Source organism: Strix uralensis, chromosome 6 (assembly GCF_047716275.1).
Source record: "Strix uralensis isolate ZFMK-TIS-50842 chromosome 6, bStrUra1, whole genome shotgun sequence".
Taxonomy (NCBI): Eukaryota; Metazoa; Chordata; class Aves; order Strigiformes; family Strigidae; genus Strix; species Strix uralensis.
The window spans coordinates 15684668-15705967 of NC_133977.1; the positions used below are offsets into that span (position 1 = coordinate 15684668).

The 21300-nt window shown below is 40.4% G+C and overlaps 1 protein-coding gene across 13 annotated transcripts in view; it reads left to right on the top strand.

Annotated features, from left to right (window-relative positions):
- BMPR2 (bone morphogenetic protein receptor type 2) overlaps positions 1-12297 on the top strand; it is a 114846-nt gene extending 102549 nt beyond the window's left edge. For 3 of the 13 annotated variants that reach the window (XM_074872911.1, XM_074872914.1, XM_074872915.1), the window contains 3 exons: positions 691-863; positions 1961-3240; positions 4962-12297. In XM_074872911.1, coding sequence (XP_074729012.1) covers positions 691-863; positions 1961-3240; positions 4962-5212 — 1704 coding nt within the window. In that variant the 3' untranslated portion in view covers positions 5213-12297. Of the gene's footprint in view, positions 1-690; positions 864-1960; positions 3241-4632; positions 4714-4961 lie in introns of all 13 variants that reach the window. The other 10 variants (XR_012629438.1, XR_012629435.1, XR_012629439.1 and 7 more) reach the window with 10 other exon arrangements.
- The last annotated feature ends 9003 nt before the right edge of the window (positions 12298-21300 follow it).

Here is a 21300-nt window from a genome sequence, read left to right on the forward strand (position 1 = left end):
GTTCAGTGCTCATCATTTCAGCTGTCTCCTCTCCAGGTCTCTGACCATATGGCAGCACATTTTGGAGGTCTTGAGCTCTAATCCTGGCTGCACCATTCACCCCACAGTGTGATCCCAGGAAAGTGTGTCTGTTTCTGTTTCTCCATCTGTAAAACAAGGGCAGCAATAATCTTCTCCTATAGTGCAGACAAATTCACTGGTATCTGTGAGGCATTTGGATGTTACAGTAGTGAACGGAGGAAGAAAAGCACGATGAAATGAGCAAGGCTGTGTTATTTGCATACAGTGCAGGAAAGCAAGGCAGGGACCTCTAGCTGAATTGTGAGGATAACAATGACAGCATTTCCAGAATATTATCAATCCTTAGTACGCAGCTTTCATAAGGCAGGGAGAGTGAGCTGAGTGTGTGTACGTCAGAGAGGGCTGGCTGAAGGTTGTATGAGCATTGGCGAATGTAGCTTGTCCTAAGTAATTGTCTTCCCAGTGGGGTGTGCATGAGTTATAACATTAGTCCTGCATATTGCTGTATTAGGGTAAACTAGCTTTGAATGAAATTGTGTATCTTCTGTTTCTCTTCCTCACTAGCCTTGTGACTATTTTCATGCATAGAGAATGCTGTTACAAAACAGTAAATTAGAAGCACAACATAAAGGGAAAATAAGATAAAGGGGTTGGTTTGTCTCCTGGCAGGCTGTGAGGTCACTTAAAGAAACAATTGAAGACTGTTGGGATCAAGATGCTGAAGCTCGACTGACAGCGCAGTGTGCTGAAGAGAGGATGGCAGAACTCATGATGATTTGGGAGAGAAACAAATCAGTCAGTCCAACAGTCAACCCTATGTCAACTGCCATGCAAAATGAGCGGTAAGAAGAGAAAACATTTGGTTTCAGTCAGCAGCAAATACCCAATGCAGTGCTCAGCTCACTCCAGGAAGGAAGCTAGAGCACTCTGCTAGCTTAATGTTTCTGCACCTGTGAAGTGGGTGTGTGTTACATGAGCTAGTCTGCATATGGGTATTGTATGACATGATCCTGACTGCTTGTGTTCTGAAGACCTCCTATGCATCCCCAGAACTGAGGCACCTTTTATGTAAACAACTGTGCTTCTCACAGAGGGGCCTTTTAAACTGAACTTAGGCAAACTGTCTAAACAGGCTTGCAAAGGTATGAAGTGACTATGAATTGTCTTTAAGGACTCTTGCTAAATGATTCATAAACCTTCTGTTTAAAATATTCTGCTAGAAACTGTGAATTTGCAGGCAATATGAGTCCAGGAAATCACTGAGTCTCAAACCTGTAGCTTTTCAGTTAAAGAACTGCAGGGCCATCGTTTAAGTCATCATTATTCTGGCCCCAGGGAGAGAAGTGCTGCGCATTCTCTGCTTATATATGATCCAGAGGGAGAGAGAATATGCAGAACTGACATTAGTGCTTAATAGTATACGCTAGAGATCTGGATTTGAGAGAAGGGTAATGTTGCTCTATATGGCAGTGTTTATTGTAATGAAAAAATCTATGTTCAAATTGTAAAATACCTAAATTTTTAAAATAATAGATTTTTCATGGTTTGGGACCTTGTGACTTTTTCCCAGCATAGCTTTCTCCATCTTGTGTGTTGAGTTCTTGTTGCACTCCTTCAGCATCACTTCTCTGAAACGAGACCAGTACCTTAGCAGTGAACTTGACAAACAGCGTATTGGACAAATAGAAGAAAATTACTGTTATCCGACTTAGTTGTATAAATAACATCCATGACAAAATTGCTCTCCTAGTAAAACCAATTTTCTGATACCCAGGATTTTTCAAGGAACTTACTGAAAGATCTCAGTTTGTACTGTATCTGTCCTTAGTTTATGCATGAAAAGAAGCAGAAAGACATTCAGCTCTCTTAAATGAGAGGCTTTATAATATGAGGTGATTTTTACATATATGATCTTAATATCGCTTATTTTTTCTTAAAGGAATCTGTCGCATCATAGGCGTGTATCAAAGATAAGGCCGTATCCAGATTACTCTTCCTCTTCCTACATTGAAGATTCAATCCACCACACTGACAGCATAGTGAAGAACATTTCTTCTGAACATTCAATGTCCACTACACCATTGACTTCAGGGGAGAAGAATAGAAACTCCATTAACTATGAGCGGCAACAAGCGCAAGCTCGCATCCCTAGTCCTGAGACAAGTGTCACCAGTTTGTCCACCAATACTACCACCACCAATACAACTGGCCTCACTCCTAGCACTGGCATGACCACCATATCCGAAATGCCTTATTCGGATGAAACAAACTTACATACTACAAATGTCATGCAGCCAGGTGGGCCCACCCCTGTTTGTCTGCAGCTGACAGAGGAGGACTTAGAGACAAATAAATTGGATCCAAAAGAAGTGGATAAGAACCTGAAAGAAAGCTCTGATGAGAATCTGATGGAACACTCACTTAAGCAGTTTAGCGGGCCAGATCCACTCAGCAGCACTAGTTCCAGCTTGCTTTATCCACTGATTAAACTTGCAGTAGAGGTGACAGGACAACAGGATTTCACGCAAGCTGGCAATGGTCAAGCCTGTTTGATTCCGGATGTCCCATCTGCTCAGGTCTATCCTCTACCCAAGCAACAGAACCTTCCGAAGAGGCCTACTAGCCTCCCCCTAAACACCAAAAATTCAACAAAGGAGCCACGGTTAAAATTTGGTGGCAAGCACAAATCAAACTTGAAGCAAGTGGAAACAGGTGTTGCCAAGATGAACACTATCAATGCTGCAGAACCTCATGTCGTGACAGTTACCATGAATGGAGTGGCTGGGAGAAGTCACAGCATAAACTCTCATGCTGGCACAACCCAATATGCCAATGGCACAGTGCCGTCTGGCCAGACAACCAGTTCGGTAGCACAGAGGGCCCAGGAAATGCTTCAGAACCAGTTCAGTGGAGAGGATAGTCGGCTGAATATTAATTCAAGCCCTGATGAGCATGAACCCTTGTTGAGGCGGGAGCAGCAAGTTGGCCATGATGAAGGTGTTCTGGACCGCCTAGTAGACAGGAGAGAGCGACCACTGGATAACAGCCGAACAAATGCCAATAACAACAACAGTAATCCATGTCCAGTGCAAGACACAGCTACAGTCAGTATCCAGAATGTAGTGAGAAATCCTGGGCAGACCCAGACTAGAAGAGCACAGAGGCCTAATTCGCTGGATCTATCAGCCACAAATACTTTGGATAGCAGTAGTATGCAGTGTAAGTGCCTGCAAGACTTGAACAGTTTCCCTGACACTTTTTTACTAAATAGCTACGTATATCTGCTTGAATAGAAAATAATTCTGTCTCTCCTGTCCTTCCTCAAAGCATACTTACTAAATCCCATTTAAATTGAATTTCTATCCGCGCAATTTCAATCTTCTTGATAAAGTGCTGTCTCCATCAACCCCAGCACATGTTAGGTCACTGTCTTCCTTCCACATACATGGAATAAATCTGTCTCTTTATAACCTGCCTACTTTGACTCAAGGAAGGGAGTAATTTCTAACTTCCATTATTCCTTGCAAGGCACCTACTTTGACAGCTGCAAAGCATATTGAAAAAAGCTTCCAATTTCTTCCTTCAGGGGCATATTATACCTTCTTTTCCTTACTTTTCCTCATTCTAAGAGTAGCTGGCTCTAAGATGCATTGTTTAAAATAATTTATTGTAACTACTACTTACAGGCTTCATTACTTTTAAAGCGACTGATTTTACTGTATTAGCTCAGCCTAGATGGAGGGTCAAGCATTCTCTACTTTGCTGAGCTCCAACAGTTATAGCAATCCTTCATCAGTTTACCATGTACATATTAAAAATTAATCAAAGTAGTTAGAGAAAGAATCAATTTTAATACACTCCTTCAGAATAACTGCCTTAAGAGTTTTATGGCCAAAGATAGAAGAGGTTACAATGGGACTCTCCTTTTTACAGTATGAATGTAATAATGTAGTTATACTTAAATTAGGTACATCCTTGGAGTTTGACTTCGGGCCTGTTGGAAAGGCCTCCTCATTTTTAAGAGAATATAATTCCAGAATGCACTGTACTCTTTGAAAGGTGCTTGCAAACCTCTGACTATGTTTAGACAGACACTGTGATACTAGTGAAATAATCTAGGGTGCCAGGCATGTTTGGAAAGAAAAGGTTTAGAAACAAACCAGAACAGATCTTTCAAGAAATGTAGTTGAATATACAGCAGTGGAATTTTTAAGCCTTCCTTTTAAGTAGGAAACCTTAATTTTTGTCTTAACATGTTGACTTGAGTTGAAATCTTACTGCGGTAAAGAAAAAAGATTATTGCAGTAACTTTCTTTAATTGAAGGTTAAGTTAAAAGAAAGGGTTTGAAGGTTATATAAACTGACAGGTTTTTTACAATCAGATTTCTACTGCTGAAATTTTACCATGTTTAAAGTTTGTTTTGCCAGTTTTGCAAACCAACATCCCAAATCCTGACTTGGGATCTTAACAGAGAATGGACCATTTTGTCTTCAAGTGAAACGCTTTGCTAGGTGAAGTAGGATTAGAGGACCTATGATTTAATTATGCTATTAAAAGTTTAGCCTTTGCCATCCTGTAGTAGCGACATTTTTTTGTACCTCCCATTACAGGTAATATAAGATACTATGATTGCAAAAGCCCCTCAAATGTCAAATGCTGATTCTGCTGTTTGGTGCCAATGTGCATTCAAGGTAACACAAATTACTTCACTGAAGTAATTTCTGACAGAGAACACAATCCGATCCCTTGTTTTAGTGGCAGTTACTGTAGTTCATATACCTGTCATTCCTCTGCCATGCAGTTGCTTTTGTGTGATAAGATTTTTGTGCTTTTGCATGAGTAACAACCCTGGACTCTCCAGTCTAATCTTATGCTCCTCATAATGCTATTTTCTACTCTGTTTTTGTTTTTTGTTTGGGTTTTTTTTTTCTTTCTTCAGTAGGTGACTCCTCACAGGATGGCAAATCGGGCTCAGGAGAAAAGATCAAGAAACGTGTGAAAACTCCGTACTCACTTAAGCGGTGGCGTCCTTCAACGTGGGTCATTTCCACTGAGCCGCTGCACTGCGAGGTCAACAATAACGGCAGTGACCGGGCAGTCCACTCCAAATCCAGCACCGCTGTTTACCTTGCGGAAGGAGGCACTGCCACAACAATGGTATCTAAGGACGCAGGAGTGAACTGCCTGTGAAATACTTTAAAAGCCCACAAATGACCTTTTTTTGCATTATTTGAAACAAACATGCAGAAGACGTTTTAAAAAACTGCTTTCTCCTCCTGTCAGCAACCCCTACCAAGGACTCGCTTTAAATAGATTTCAGCTATGCAGAAAATTTTTAGCTTATGCTTCCATATTTTTTTATTTTGTTTTATTTTTTGAACGTTTTTGCACTTTTATTTAGTATCGCTAAAGTTAAGTCTGTCTGTTTTGACCACGGAATATATATATGTGTATCAAAAATGTGGTCTCAAAATATTTTTTTAAAAAAAGTAACAAAAAAAAGTATTGCTGATAATCAGTTTGGACCAGTTTCTTAAGGTCACTAAGATCATAAGCAGACTATAAGACAGGTTTGACTGCAGTGGTGTCTTGTAACCATGTTTTGATTTCTGTGCACAAGCTAGTCTGTATATTTCTATGTTACAACGTGTATTCTCTTTTGAACCCCCTATTTTTCTTGTGTCATGTTGAAATGTGCAATAGTCTATAGTTCACAGTATGCTTTATTGAAAAGTATGTTTCTAAAACTGCCACATATTTCCCTTTTTGTATTTGCTAGTTTTTCCCTGACAGTTGAGCAGTCAGCCGGTCATGACAGTGAACTTTGCACACCATAGCCAGCTTGAAGCAGCTGCCTATATCACATTGTGCTCTGAGGTGACAATGCATGAATTTTCCCCAACTTGAAAGGGCTTTTAAAAAGGAACAACAAAAAAATCAGAGCTCAGTACCTTTCCTTTGATCCTTCCAAATCAAAACGCGTTTCCTTTGTAGTAGTAGATGCCAGCCTGTAAAGTTCTGAATAACAAAACATTGAGCAAATGTAAGGAAACAATGTCAGCCATTTTTCCCATTTTATCTGGTGTGCAGTTTCACCCCCTGTATTTATGTAAAACCTTATTTAGATCACTAATGGTGTACATTGAAAAATACATTTTATTGAGAAATCTTAATAACTGTCATACTTAAAAGCTCTAGTGATGATAGGTTGCGAATGTATTTTGTTTACACAGAGGAAGAATCATGATTCTTATTTGGCACAAAACAGTTTTGTGATTTTTACCTCCTTACAGACAGTCTGGGGTAAAATCAGCCTGATTTCTTATGCAGGTAGGTGCATCCTAATTGACTGTTGTTGCTGAGTTGTGTTGACACTGATCCTCCCTTCAGAGTTTTTAAAGCCCCTCGTTCATCTTGTTAAAATTTATTGCATGCTTTTATAATTCATGATTATGAGTGTTTGCAGGGGAGGGTTGGGGTTTTTTTTCCCCTCTGCTTGACCCTTCTTTCAGTTTGTATGCACATTGATTTTAGGTGTCAGTGAACATGAATGTAATATCTATTGAGATAAATGTTTTTTTCACCTTACCCTTTTTTTAGAATGGTTGATTTTACCGTCAACTGAAAGAAAATTAATTTCCGTATTGATCAGGACCTCCTTCCACCTAAGAAATATCCTTCCACCTGAGAAATATTCTGTTTGAAAACACTTCAGTAAAAGCTATTTAGGTAAAAAAGATATAACACATGTCAGTCTTTGGTACTGAGTGAAGTTTTATCACTGTATCTGTAAACTGGTGATGTTCAAAGAAAGAAAATCTATTCAGTCAGCCTGCCAAACTCCTGTGGCAGGATACTGGCAGCAAACAATTGCCTTCCCCCAGCCTGTCTCCTTTCAGCTGACTGAAACAGATGCTCTGTGCTTTCAAGCTCATTTGTTTCCTTGCTGTTATATTATTTTTTCCCCCTGAGGTAAACTTTGTCAACCCTGTTCTTCTATATCTGATGATACAACTAGCATAATACATGCCTCGTTACATCTGATTCTTGCTGTTTCCCAAATGCCCTTGATTTTGCTTGATTGGTATGATTTTCTCTTGTAATGCTTCTTAATGTTTCTTAGATTCTCCTAGATATCTCTAAGAGATAACTCTGTACATCCAGACTTTGATTAAGTGTAGTTGTAGAAATACAAGCCATGAGACACATTTTGTTCTCCCTATGTTCTTTAAGCACCAGTTCAAGTAGTACCTTTTGTCTCTGAGGCGTAATTCCGTTATCCGCCTGTATAAATACACAGTTATATCTCCCCGCTTCAAAAATACAGCCTTTCTCTGGTTTCACTTTTAATTCACTCTCCGACTTCCCATCTGCTGCAATCTCACATCCCAGATGTTGAAAACCTGCCAGTTGCTCAGCTGGGTTTCAAGACCTGAATCAGAATTTTTGGCATTTGTTCATAATGCTGGCTGTGGTTTTCTTCTCTTTTGGCCTTCTTTGAGTCTCTATTTGAAGTATGGTATGTTGTTTTGTGGTGATTGCTGTATCATGCATATTGAAGATTCTTCACTCCTCTCCCATTGACTTTGCTTTGCCTTGTATGTACCATCCATCAGCATTTCAGAATGTGGGCTGAAAAGCCTATTTAGGACACTCTTGTCTAACTTGAAACTCAAACTTTTTTATGCTTAGTGCAATCAAAATCATTCTAATACCAGATGAAAATGTTCTGCAGTTTTCCTTAAACACTCCTAAAGCAAACGTAGTAGTTTCTTTTCCTTTATCTATTTCTATCACTTGATGGAAGGCCTTTGGGATGAACTATAATTAACAGAAAGTATTGGCTTTGTAATCTGCCATAGATAAACGTAATTTGTAACATGATAGAAATATACAAAATACCCTATAGATTAAATAGAGAAAAATATTTATTTTTAAAGGTCAGTCAAAACAAACTCGTAAGTAGGTACCAAAATACTGTAATTCTGCACAGTTAGATGAGATCAGATTAGCAGTTTGGTTTTAATGCTTAATTTAGTAATACCCTTTTTTTGCTCACAGCACATAATCCAATCTCCACAGAATACTTTCTCTGTAAATTAAATGATACTGAATCGCATCTCATACCATGAGGATCATCCTTAACCAAACGAAATACATGTAAGAGAGAGAATTCTACAGATCAGACACATGGGTAGTTGATAAATGTACCATAATCAGGGGAGACAAATGTGGTTTATTGTGTTTTGTTTGTTTGGGGTTTTTTTAAGAAAAAGGGATAATGGTGAAAGTTGATAATTTTCTATCAATTTCTCATGTATATTGCAGACAAGATAAATATAGCAAAATGAAAATGGAATGATAGTGTAAATACCTATGAATTGTGCCACTGTCAAATAGGCAACAGTAGAATATTTGCTATGGTAATTTATAATGTATAATTCAAGTAAAATGTTAGAGCAAACATTTGTGATGTTTGTATATATAAGCCAAAATCCAAAATCTTACTGGTTTTAGAAAATGACGTGCTAGTAGAAGCCAGAAGAGTTGCTTAGGTTAATGCATTGTCTCTTTTTCTGTTTCCTATAATAGAGATACTCACCAACATAATATGGGTTTTAGAATGTGAATTTTAGCCATTGGAACAGACATGCCTCATAGTCAGATTTATTTTCTTCTAAAATTGATATTTACAAGTCAGATTATCTGTAACACTTCCCCTGAATTTGCTTATAATGCTGTATAGCTTCATGTGCTAAACAATGAGTATTAAAAATGCCTTTCCTGAAACTCTAAGATGCACTGAAGTTGCACAGCTAAAGGTAAAGGAATTCCAGTTAATATTGTCATCATTAGAATATTCTCAGAAACAAAAAACATTTATCTTTGTGTTTTGCTTCTTTACTGTGGTTCATTTATGTCTTGTTTCCGTATAGAAAATTACCTAATTTTCAGAGGCAACACTGTTTCATTTTTTTCAGTGCACTGGGGACAAAAAAAATGCAAAATGGATGCTGGTAGGTTTCACGAAACAAGCAAACAAAAAAACCCCACCTTATAAATATGTTTAGAAAGTACATATCTTGCCACCTGACAACTTTCTCTAAAAGAAATCTTTAATCCTGCCTGCCTCAGAAAGGACAATGAGGAAGTTCTATATTTGTATGGAATAGGTTATTGGGTCAAATTTCATAATAACGAATCGTTACTTAAAAGTATATGTGTATACATTGTATATGCCATAGTTTCATTGATCAGTGCATTTTGCTCTAATGATATTCCTTTTTTAAATGTTAAAAAAAATAGTCCACTAATATAACGTTACTAAGTCTATGTTCAGATTATAATTTTCTTTTGTGAAAAGATCATAGCCATTCTACCACTGAAACTTTATTATGGAAAGTTCCAGCCTAATTAGAGAGAATTTTAAAATTCACATAATTAGTCAATACAGGAGAAATTAATTATGCTGTAATTTTTACTTGTACAGAAATGGTGGCAGTTCCCATTGCTGAAGCAGGATGTTTTTAAGTCATAATAATTGCCAAGCACAGTATCATCTGATGGCTAATTAGAAAATGTGGAGCAGCTTATCAAAGAAAATTGAAATAGGAAGTTGGATTATAGACTGGACAACTTAGTATTTTGCATAAATTTGGATTTAAATTTTTCTGTCTAGTCTCCCACTATCCATTTTAACAGGTAAATATATTAAACTCCTTTTTTAATGCCTATTTTTTGTTCAACTTTAAGCCTTTCTTCAGTCAAAAAGCTATACATACTGCAGTGAAGCCAAATATATATTTTTTTATGTAAACTCTGTATGTATTTAGATGCATATGTATGTTGTGCATAAATGGCAGGATTAAATTCTGTGAGTTACAGCATCAGATGGTAGCACTGGTAGCAAGTATAATGTTCTTTTTCATGTGCCATTTTTAAGTTGTATTCAGTGCATCACAGTAAAATTAGGATCAGACTGTGACATATAGTCCAGTAGTCGAGATCTCCCATGCCAGACTTGTCACTGATTGTTTAGGTGAAATGGATTTATGAGCCAGAGAGAGAGAGAGAAAGCTGGGAATGCACATGACAAACTATCTGAAGCTGAGTAATTTAAGGTACCTTGCTTAAAGATCAAAAAATAACACAAAATACATGATAATTTTTGCAAGGCTTTTTATGTAGTAGCTATAGTTACATGTGTGGTTGCCATTTAAATGTAGTATTTTAGCCCATTAAATCCAATTACATTTTAGACTTCTATATTGTCGTATAAAACACTAGCTGTAGAAATACATCCCTTTTTTGATTCCACCCACCTCCAAGTAGGTTCATTTTTGATGTGAAATAGTAACAAATCAGATTTCTCATTTTGAGGTTTCTTCTGTACTGACTAAAACCAGTTATGAAGCAGAACTTCTGCAGAGAACAGATTCAGGCACTCCTGCAAATCAAAATGAGAGTTACGTTTGGCACAAGTATATCTGAGGAAATCAACATCTAATCTGCTAGTGCTTGAGCTGAATGCTGTTGAAATCAAAGAGGAGTATGCCATTGATTATAAGCAAAGGAGGGTTGGGTTCTGCTGGCAGTGGTTTTAAAAATTTCTTGGGAGGATTAGCCCTGGGAAGACTAAGGTGGAATGTGGGACCACATGGGCAAACCCTGGCTACTGCCCTTTCAGGGGTGTTAACTGATGCCTCAGTTCAGGGTGCCAGGCTAGGTCAGCACCTCTGCAGCTGTGGTTATTGCCAAGAAGTGGAACTGCACCACTGGGAGTGGGAGTGGAAGGTTTCAAGATAAATCCTCATTTACAACAATTAATGCCCTTTAATGTTGATCTGGGCTTCATGCAGGTCTGATTTAGTGGCTGCTGTGGTCCGTTACTAATATGAATTACTTTACAGCCATTTCTATTTATTTCACTGTGGTGTAATATACATATGTGCATAATAAGCAGGAACTAGTCAGAGTTACATTAATTTATAATGTAATTGTCAGATATTTTTGAAAGCCTACTGATCAGCAATTGTGTAAATTTGCAAGTCATTCAGTTGGTTAACTTCAATGCATATGTCATGCTTCAACAGACGCAGTAACTGTCACAGTAAGGAAGGATTTCTTCAAAAGTTCTTGCAGGCTTCTGCAGATATATTAGAGGAGCATACATTCATCAGGGGCATAGCATCTTGCCTGGTAACTATTTTAAAGCAGAAGTAATTACCTTTTATAACTTCCTAGTTTCAAGATCTCCCAAAAGTCAATTTTTGTAGCCTATTCACTTGTTTTTAAAACAGGAAAAATATGTGAGGTCTATTTCTAGAGCACTTGATTCACTTTTTTGGTGCTTCAGAACTGTATCATGAAGTATCACACTTCAATTTTGTTTATTCAGAAGGAAAGAAAATAGTTAATGTTTCTGTAGTTTGTAAGAAGTCACAAGAACAAAGAAACAGGCAAGTCCCAAGTTATAGCTGACTTTTATTTGTCACTTTTGAATTTCCTGATTTGTGACTCTTCTCTCTCTTTCACACTGTTGAAATGTATTTAAAAAGGTTTGTATGTAATGTTTCTTGTCTGCTTTTTGTCTCTAGAGGAAAGCGTGCTCTATTCACATTTATATAAGCTGGAATCATATTTTACAATCGCTGTTGATTATTTTCCCCCCAAACGCAGTGTAAGAGGAACATGGCAAAGACTGATTTCTAGGGTTTGGTCTTCTGTAGAAGATGAAATAAGGAGATGTGAAACTGCCATTTTCCTTATGAAAGACTGTAAAGAGAGCATTACTTTCTGAGCGAGCTTTTCTGGGGACAAGGGGGAGAAACCCTAGAATATGGAGTCTCATCAGAACCCTTTCGTTAACGGGTATTTTTGGTTTTTCTCTCAAATGACTGAGGAAATATCATGTATGAATTTATAAATAATTGCTTTCAGTTACTTCTTTTGTATAAGCTGCCCAATACCCTTGCTATGCTGTATAAGTTGTGTTTCATGGAACAGTGTGAGTATGAAATAAAAAGCTAATTTTTGTTTTTTAATCATCTGTGGATGCCACTATGAAAGCTGACATTGTTAAAGCCACTACAGAGTTTTCTATGAATACTTGTAAGAATTGCTTTGTTTATATATAAACCTAAATAAAGAGATTGTATTGATACAGAGACATTGGATAAGAACATTTAAAAGGCTATTCTTTAGGTCTAAAAGAAAAGGCTTGCTGTAAAATGGTGCATTATTCCATTTATTAAAGATCATATTAATGACGAAAAGCATGGTCTTTTGTGGGTTTTTCATGGTATTACTGGCCATGAGTAATAAGACATGCTCCCCGGAGTAAGAGGAAAAACCCTTGTTGCAGCTGTGTTTTGTTGGTTGAAGGATAAGGAAATACTTCATTACTGAGGGCTGAATAGGACTTTTGGACACCTTAAGCATGTGACAGATTGCACACTGCTCTGTTATCAGATAACAGTGTGAAATATTTAGGGCTTGCCATTGCTACATTGATGCAGTGCCTCTGCTTGCTTTTTTGCCCATTCTCACCAGTCGGCCAGTTAAGATGCTTGTACTGTCAACTAAATACAGTTTTGTCGGCATTTCACAGCAGTAGGCCTCTTGTCACACCTTGTCTGTCTGTTTAAATGCAGAAAAACAAAAGAAAAAATAACAGGAGAAAGAGGTGTTAAACTTTCTCCTTCACTTTTGGTAGGGCTGCAGATGGGTAGAGTGCAGGATTGATGGCAACCAGGCATGTGGGAGGAACACAGCAAGCAACAACCTTTGCAGGTGGGATAAGAATTAAAATAGCAACCCCCTGTCCTTCCCACACAAACTATTGCACTCTCTCCCCTTCCCGTGAGGAGACAATGTCATGGCATTCTCACAAGCAGGAGCTTTCCCAGCCCAGAGCTGCTGTCCTGTCCAACAGGACTAGAAGAGATGGTTTAAGTCAGCAGAAGGACCCTGCAAATTTCTCCTGCTGACTGGCCTGACGCAGGAGTTTGCCTGCTATGCCTCCTGAAGGGAAGGTGCTGGGAAGAGTTGGGTCTTTTCTCCACTGCAGTCTCATTTGGTTTGCTTCCTGGTGTTTTCAACTCCCGATACAAGACCTTGACTTTGAAGGAATTGTCTGGGATTTTATAGTTTGCAATGAAGAGCTCTTCCTCTAGTTTCCCTTCTTTCGGTCATGCTTATGGGGAACTCCAAGCTGAGCCATTAACTGGAATCACCGCCATACAAATGGTAGATACACTGTACTCGTACACAGGTGACACACTTCATGTGGTCTCTTGTCATCTTTGTCATCTCCTGTGTGACCGTTGGCAAGTGTGAGGGAGTTAGTGCCCCATGGCCCCACAGTTGCTGAGGCAGGCAGCAGGATGCTGAGGCTTTAGGACATGGATGCGTGTCCATGTGGAGAACAGAGGGAAATGAATGCAAAATGGTCCTGAGAACTGAGTATCATCCCCACTAGTCACCTTCCCTTCCTGACTAGATGGAAAATATTAAATCTTCCCTTTAAACAAGAAACAAGCCCCATCTTTCTTTCCCTTTCTAGCTGTGCAAACGCTAGCTGAGCTCCAAGACAGCCATTCTGCCTATGCATGTGGAGGGAACTCCATTCTCTCCTCAGTTCTCTTTCTGAAGCACAGAGCCGTGCCAGCTGGGGTCATGCTACCACCACACTGCAAGCTCACTTGGGCAATGGTTACCACAGCTTCGAGGCAAAGTCTTACACAAGGTGCATCTAAACTCAACTTAATGCTGGTCACCAGAGTGGTGAACTCTTCTTTTCTTTGGTTCCATTCTCAGTGTTCCTGGGTTTGCCTTGGCCTTGGGAACGGATTCCACATTAGCACCAACTCCGTAGCATGAGCATCCCAGACCCTGCAGTGCTGCAACACACATCTTGCACATAAAAGCACCAGGTTTTTTTTTACTGTGGGACCTCACTGGCTCCAGCACTTTCCATTATACACAGAGTGGTGGGGCCCATCCTGTCAGTTGCTTCATTGTTTGTATCTTTCCTCCTCACTTAATTCTTGTTTATTTTTCTCTATCCACAGTGATGATTTTTGCAAGCAAGTAAGAAAATGGTGCAAGTCTCACACCTCTGTGGCCAAAGAACTAGATCCAAAATGCAAAGAAAAAAGGAAGACTGAGTAGCTTCTTTTTTATCTGTTATAAATAAGGAGGAAGCAACAAACGGAGAAAAGTAGTGTATGGCTGAGTACCTGCCTGTATGGCAAATCACCTCGGTCCCACAAATGAACCTAGAAACCCCTGACTACAGGGAGGGACCCTGACAAGCCTCACTTCCCCTGCGAGCAGGAGGCAGACTCCATGTTCCAGGATGGATCTGCAGCTACCTTGGGAGTTTCTGCCTCAGAAAAGGATTAGGAGATTAGGACAGTTATTGACAAGGAGAGAAGGTCCCTCCCTGAAAGAGAGCACTGTGCTTACATGCAGTGGCTTGCTGCTGGCTCAAGATGGCTGAGCAGTGCCAGCTCACAGGAGAGAGGCTGGCTAGCCAGGTCTTACTACCCGCATGTGGGGCGTTAAGGACAGGCCTACAAAGCTCTTTTTATCCAGAGATTTCAATGACATTGTTGGGAGCCTGAGACCTCTTAAGTCTTCCCAGGAAAGTCAGATTTCCCAAAAGGTTGTAGCCAGGGAGAGTCAGTGGGGTTCAGGGACACCAGGAGTGCTGGGAACCACGTGAAGGTCTCATTTCCCTGAGGCACAACAGGCCCGTTCCATGCTGCCCTGCCCTGTGTGGCAGCTCTGCCTCTGGAGTAGGAGAGAGCAGCAGGTCGGGGAGGGATGCTGACCTGATCAACACAGGAATAATAAGAGTTCCTGCATGCCCGTTCCACCTTCACTAGTGCCCTGGACGGAGGGGCTGCTGCTACCAAGGAAGGCTGGGAGCGGGGGAGCGGGGGGGGCAGCCATGACAAAAGAAGTAGACGTGTACCCCCAGCAATTATCACTCCTTGCCGACAGCAAGAGCAGTCAAGTCCTGCCCTACCCTGGCAGGTGTGGCTGAGTCTTATCCTCAGGGCATCTGAGAAGCCTTGACTCAGTTCTTCAATAACAAAGTGTTACCAGTGAATTTTACTGATATATTTTTTACTGGGTAGATGAGCTACTCAGGCTTAAGAAATAGTCTCCTCATAGTTTTCCCTGTGTGACCTCATATACTCACCTCAGCCAGCTCTCTCCTGCAGAAATAACAACCACTTTTATTCGGCTTTTGCTTTGCTAATGGGAAATGAAAGTAAAACAACAATAATTATATTCCCCTTTGTTCCAGAGCAGTGATGCAGCTGCAGAACGTACTTTGTGGAGCGCAGCCACGTCAGTCTTCCATTTGTTTCCATTCAGGGTTTTTTTCCCATTTACTTCTTGCTAATTCTGATGTTATGGAAATTCTCCACGTGCAGGAGATTATAGACATCTGCTCGCTGCCATGACCCAAAGCACATTCTATTGGATAAGAAGGTTAATTTTCCACAGGCAGGAAAACTTGACTATACCAAAATGTTTGTATAAATTCAGCTTTTCATGTTAGCTTGAAAGGTTGTCATTCTCCGTCTAACAAGGAGTTGAAATATTTTGATTCCTAGAATTTAAACGGCACACTTGGGTCTTCTGCTTTTATGTCAGGGGATCTTCTTTCAACTCTCAGTACCATGGGGAAAGTCTGTGAGAAATCCACAAATGGTGATCTGAGCTGAAGTCATGCTTTGGGGATCACTTATGCCTCTTTCACAAAGACAACAAATAACACTGCCTGAGGACAGCTGGTCTGTGGATGATGATTAAGGAAAGCAAGTCTGTACGCAGCGTTGGAGCAAATGTCATTTCTAGATGGGGCTCACATGGGCACTGGAAAAATGTTAAGGATGCAAATATTGAGAAAGGTTGGAAACACCTGATCCAGGTGCATTTCAATTTCTGATGAGAAGGACAGGAGCTTGCCAAGAGCTTCTATCACAGTTCAAGCACCTTTGAGAATGAGGACGTACATCCAGTACAGAGCAGGCATGGTTTGGGCAGATGTTGGGCAAAAGCCAGTGCGCAGTGTCTCAAGTGCACAAGGTGAATTTAAGGAAGGGGAAAGAGCATGGAGGGAGGGTAGAGATATTTGTTTCAGACATCAGCAACACAGTAGGGCTCAGCATTTGTCTTTGGCCCTATTTCTTTGTTGTTGCTGCCAAGTGCTAATAGGAAGGGATAGTGTAGGGCACTGTGATAAAGAGGGTACAGAGGTTGTACAGCTCATTTTACTAGTGTCACTGCTTGCAAGAGGCTGCAAGCAGCTCCTAGAAATGGTACAGGCTTTTTTTGCTTTCCCCTATCACTTAGTGCAGCTTTTGTTTGCAAGAAGTTCATGCCACAGGCTATCAGACTTCCTAATCAGAATGACCAGAAATATGGTTTTCATAAGGTACTTTTATGTGCATGAAACTCTGTGCATAAGAAGTGAGGTCAGTTTGTGCTCTGTTCTTGGTTTTCTTACTAACAGTTAGTCTGTATTTTTTGCTGTGACTGGTATTTTACCAGTCTGCCGTACTATTGAAATTATACCTGTTTTCTCAATCTCTTCCTCCCTTTCTTCCTCTTTCTTCCCCTCCCCTTTTCCTCTTATTGGAAAGGTAATAATTGAGCCCTGCAGATATAAAAAGTAATTTCTAGCACCTCCAGGTCTCTGGATTAGTTAAAAAATCAGAACTGATACAAATCATTGTAGCAAGTTGTAGGTCTGACTCTAGCCCATGAGGTAGGTGTTGCTGCTGCACACATCAATTTTACTGGTGCAGCCAAGGCATATATGGGTGGCCAGAGAATCTCCTGCAGGAGGGAGGCCTTGCTGGATCTCTGCTGAGGTGGAAAGTATTTATTTGGAACCTGCATTTCCGTTGCCATACCAAAAATTTTCTTGCAGGACCATTAAAAATTCAGAATCGGGCATCAGAAACAGCTGGCTTAAAATCACTGTTAAGCAGGCTAATTTTATTTATTGTTTGCTTCTGGAAAACCAGAATGCAAGTAAATCATGTGTTTGAGCTTTACCCTGTGATCATGAGGGATAGAAATGTGCTTTTAAGGCACAAGCAAGCAGAAGTTCCCATCTGCTTACATAAGCCATGAACTGAGACTGTAAGTGAAACATGAGGTATTTGCAGCCAACAGAAGCAAGCAGCAGTATCTAAAAGGCTTGATTTGGGCACTGTGTTAACCCTAGCATAGCAGCCAGGCACAGGAGGTACTCACAGGTTCTCCTGTTGCAAACCAGCAGCAGCCAACAAGCTGCAGACTTGGGAAGCCTTCCCCCGTTCCAGGTTGGGGTGAAGGAGGCAGGCAGAGGAACTGCACTCTGCTAGCAGAGGGAGCAAGGGAAGCAGGAGGAAGGGCAGGTTGGTTCATGATCCACCCATGGTGAGATGCCAGCTCAGAGACCTCTGGCTCCGTCCTGGTGTATGGCAGAGTTGAGCATCAGCTCTTGAATGCTGAGTTTTTCCTCATCATGCATCCCTGAGTCAAGTGCGCTTAGGCGGTTGCCCCTGTCCTCAGGGGAGACCAGGCGTAGCCCAGCATGCAGTTCAGGGTGGCAGTCATGCTGTGGTTTCTCCTGCAGCAAAAGGGTTTCTGTGAGCTGCCAGGCAGGTTGCAAGCATGTTCAGGGAAGCCAAGAAACACATGAAGGTCAGGTGTCCACATCACCTTCCTTCCACCATGAACCTGCTGCTTTGGGCAAGCTGTTGAGCCTTCTTTGGAAGGACCCCAAGTAGACCTAGTCCAAGGATTTACTGGTCTCTGCTCCAAGGATAAGAGACAACCTGCAGGCTCGCCACTATGAAGCATCAGCCTAGCCATGACAGCCATGACAGCTGGAGATGTCTGCGTGCTCCTGCTGAGCAGAGTGAGCCTGACACCCTGGCTGAGCACTGGATGAGGCCTTGGCTGCTAACAGCAGTGGGGCTTGGGGCTTTGCCCAGCTTTGCTTTCTCCATCTTCTCGAGGATCACATCCTCTCGCTCAGCGATGGCTCTACGGCTCTCCTGCAGGCAAAGTCAGGCTGAGTGTGAGGTGCAATGCATGAGGATGGGATGGCACAACTGAGACAAACTGGTGTCTGGTTGAGATGTAACCCAACTAGTTAAAAGCTCCCCTGCCCCCCCCATGACTGAATATAAGGAGGATTCAGAACACTGCTTGAGCCATTCTAAGTAGATGTTTTCCCGAATCAGAGAATCCCATGCTCCCACTTCATCACACACTCTGCTAAAGTTAATTAGTTTAACTACAAGGCTAGTATATGTATGTGGAGAGAGAAGCAAAATCATTTTGTCACTGCCTCTCAGTGCATGAATAAGCCATGCCAACATGCTTTTCACAATCTCTTTAGCTTTTCTAAATACTATAAAAACAAACAGAAGCAAAACAAGATTGTAGGTCTGAATCAGAAGGAGTGAACTCTCTTCTCTGCTCTCTTAAGTGAAGAGTGTCTATAGTTATATGCCTATTCATCATATACAGGATGTTTATCATCCTACAACATGGCCATAAAATCTACATTATTGAAATATTGTCGTTTATCAAATTAATTGATAATGTCAAAAATTGAAATAAATATTTTACAGTACATAGTTTCATTATACTCACAATACAGAAATTGTGCTGGTGGCTTGTAGGAGGAATCAGTATTTAATATTTGTAACTCAAGATGTTTCCTTCTATAGTTCATACACATTCTTCTGCCCTGAGACTAGAAATAGAGAAACACGTTACATCTCTATACACAACACAAATACAAACAAATCTCTGTATTAAATTTGCAAGCTCTGTAAATATGTGCTAAAAATATTAAGTTTTTGGAAGAACAATTTTAATGAAAAATTACTTGTTTCCTAGAAGGAAGGAAAGTTTTATTGTTGGAGGGGAGGGATTATGTGCAAATTATCATTCAGCACCTTTCTTGCAGGATACCTTTGGGAGATTAAACTGTGTCTTGTTTAAATGAACCAGGCCACTTCTCTCAATGTTACTGAAACCAAAGATTGAGAAATGTGGTGGACAACGCGCCTTTTCTGCTGCTCATTCTCTTCCCTCAACAGAACCCAAGAACAGTTGCAGTCACTCTCAGCTGGTGAGAGCTCTTGTTGGTGAACCAAGCGTGACTCCGGTTGCCCCACTTCTTCAGCAGCTACACACTCACAACGAGGTTATTTCTTAGTGTTGCTGCTGTCATTTAACATGTGTTCAGAAAATTGATCCGTATGCGTGGAAAAACATGTTGCATGTAGGTGAACTCGGCACCGGCTTCCAAAGAAATTAGTCACGTACTTCTAGGTTACGTTACGTGTGCCATGAACGTGCAGTGAAAATATCTCTCAAGCCTGCAGTTAAGTGTTGCATTGAGGAACGCGGTTTGTTTGTCAAAAATGTGTTATCTTAATGCCAGCGAGGCACTGAAGCCTCATGATGTTATTTATATGACAACTTTTCTTAAAGATTGTACTTCATAAAATGTGGCAGGAGCGCATTTTGCTTTAAGTTGTCTCTTGCTTATCGCATGTAGTTTGATTTCTGTCCAAGGTCCCATCTGTTGTTTTTTATTGTTTTAATCTTAATACCTTATTTCAATCTGCTTGCCTCCTCAAATCCCCCCAGATATTCTGGAATATTAACTAGGATCTTACAGGTTTTGTGTGAAGCAAATTCTATTATATTTGTCCTATTTTTTTAAAATGTCTTTTTCTCCTGTTGATATTGAACACCCACATAAACAAGCAAAACAAACTTACTCTGCAGGGGAGAGATGAGAAATGCAGTGAAATATCCTGGGGCATAATCTTATGTTTAGATTAGACTCCCAGAATCTTTAGTCTTTCAACCTTCAACGTTGCTTGCAACAACTGTAGGTAAAAAAACAGTTTCAGGCAGTAGATTGCTCCTTTACATGTGCTACTTTGCATTAATTTAATTTTGGAATAAGACATGAACATATTTGAAGCTACTAGGAGCACAGTCATTTTCCATAAGGTTTGCTATTATTGCTGTTATTACTATTATTTTTAACAGTACATTTTTCATATACATTACTATGAGCAGTGAGTGGTTCTACTTAAAAACTTTCAATCCTTAGTACAACAAAACTCCCTAAGTATTAGTTGTTTTAATATCTGTACAGTGGGATTTGGGCCTGTGAACTTAGTTAAACCTCATTGACCCTTGTTTCTCTGCTTTTCATTGTGGGTTACTATTTTGACCACTTCCCTGACTTGTTTACATCCCTATTTTCAGCAGGTTGCAGATTTGTTCATGCCACTATGTGTGTTTTATCATTCTGCCTTTGAGAGCACTCTTGATATGCTTCCAACGTTTGGACTGGTTTGTTTGTATCTATCTGCAGCTTTTACTACACACTGTATTTTGAGAAAAGACCAACACCTTGCATGTAAGGGGACGTCTGCAATACCTACATTTAATCTCCCAACAATGACGACAAAGCAGTGCATTTCAGCAGGCCTCTGGTTAGGTGCTGAGTGCCTCCAAGTCGGTGGGAGGTGGGCGTGCTCATCACCTTTCAGCGGTGACACTTCAGCGTGGGATCTGAGCATACCAGTGTCTGCTCACCTCGTGCGGGCCAATGGGTTGATTAAAATACCAGGTAGAGAGGAGCTGAAGACGCAGAGATGGATCCTGTGTATGTGGGATCACGTGTGACTCCAGTGAGTTTGGAGTCACTAAAGTGATTAAGGTCACTAAAAGGCTGTTCAGGTGATACTGGTAGAAGGCTCACAGCCTCTATGACGACAATGAGTTTCATTGCTATTTTTTGGATCACCATTGGCACCATTACATTAGCTGTTATGGCCAGAGTAAGGTTGTCGTGGATGTGAGGAAATCCCAGCCTAAAGGTTCCACGTGAAATCGTATGAAATGTGTTGTTCAAAGTTGGCCTGGACAACATTTGGCAAAGCCTAAAGGCAGTAAGGAGTGTGACAGCTGAAACAAAACCCAGAGCTTGGGAGGTGTGAATTACAAGGAGAGTCTGGGGGGATCTGGATCCAAGTTATTCAGGGCTGGGGTTTTGTATTCGGATTTTTTTGTGTAACTAAAAAAATGTTTCAGAACTATTTTCAAGTAATCCATAATCCTGCTTTAGCTGTTTCCATTATTTCCATAAGGTGTAGGAGTAAGATCCTGTTGTAACACATTTGTTACAGTTTAAACAAATAAATGTATGAAGTACGTGGTGTTTG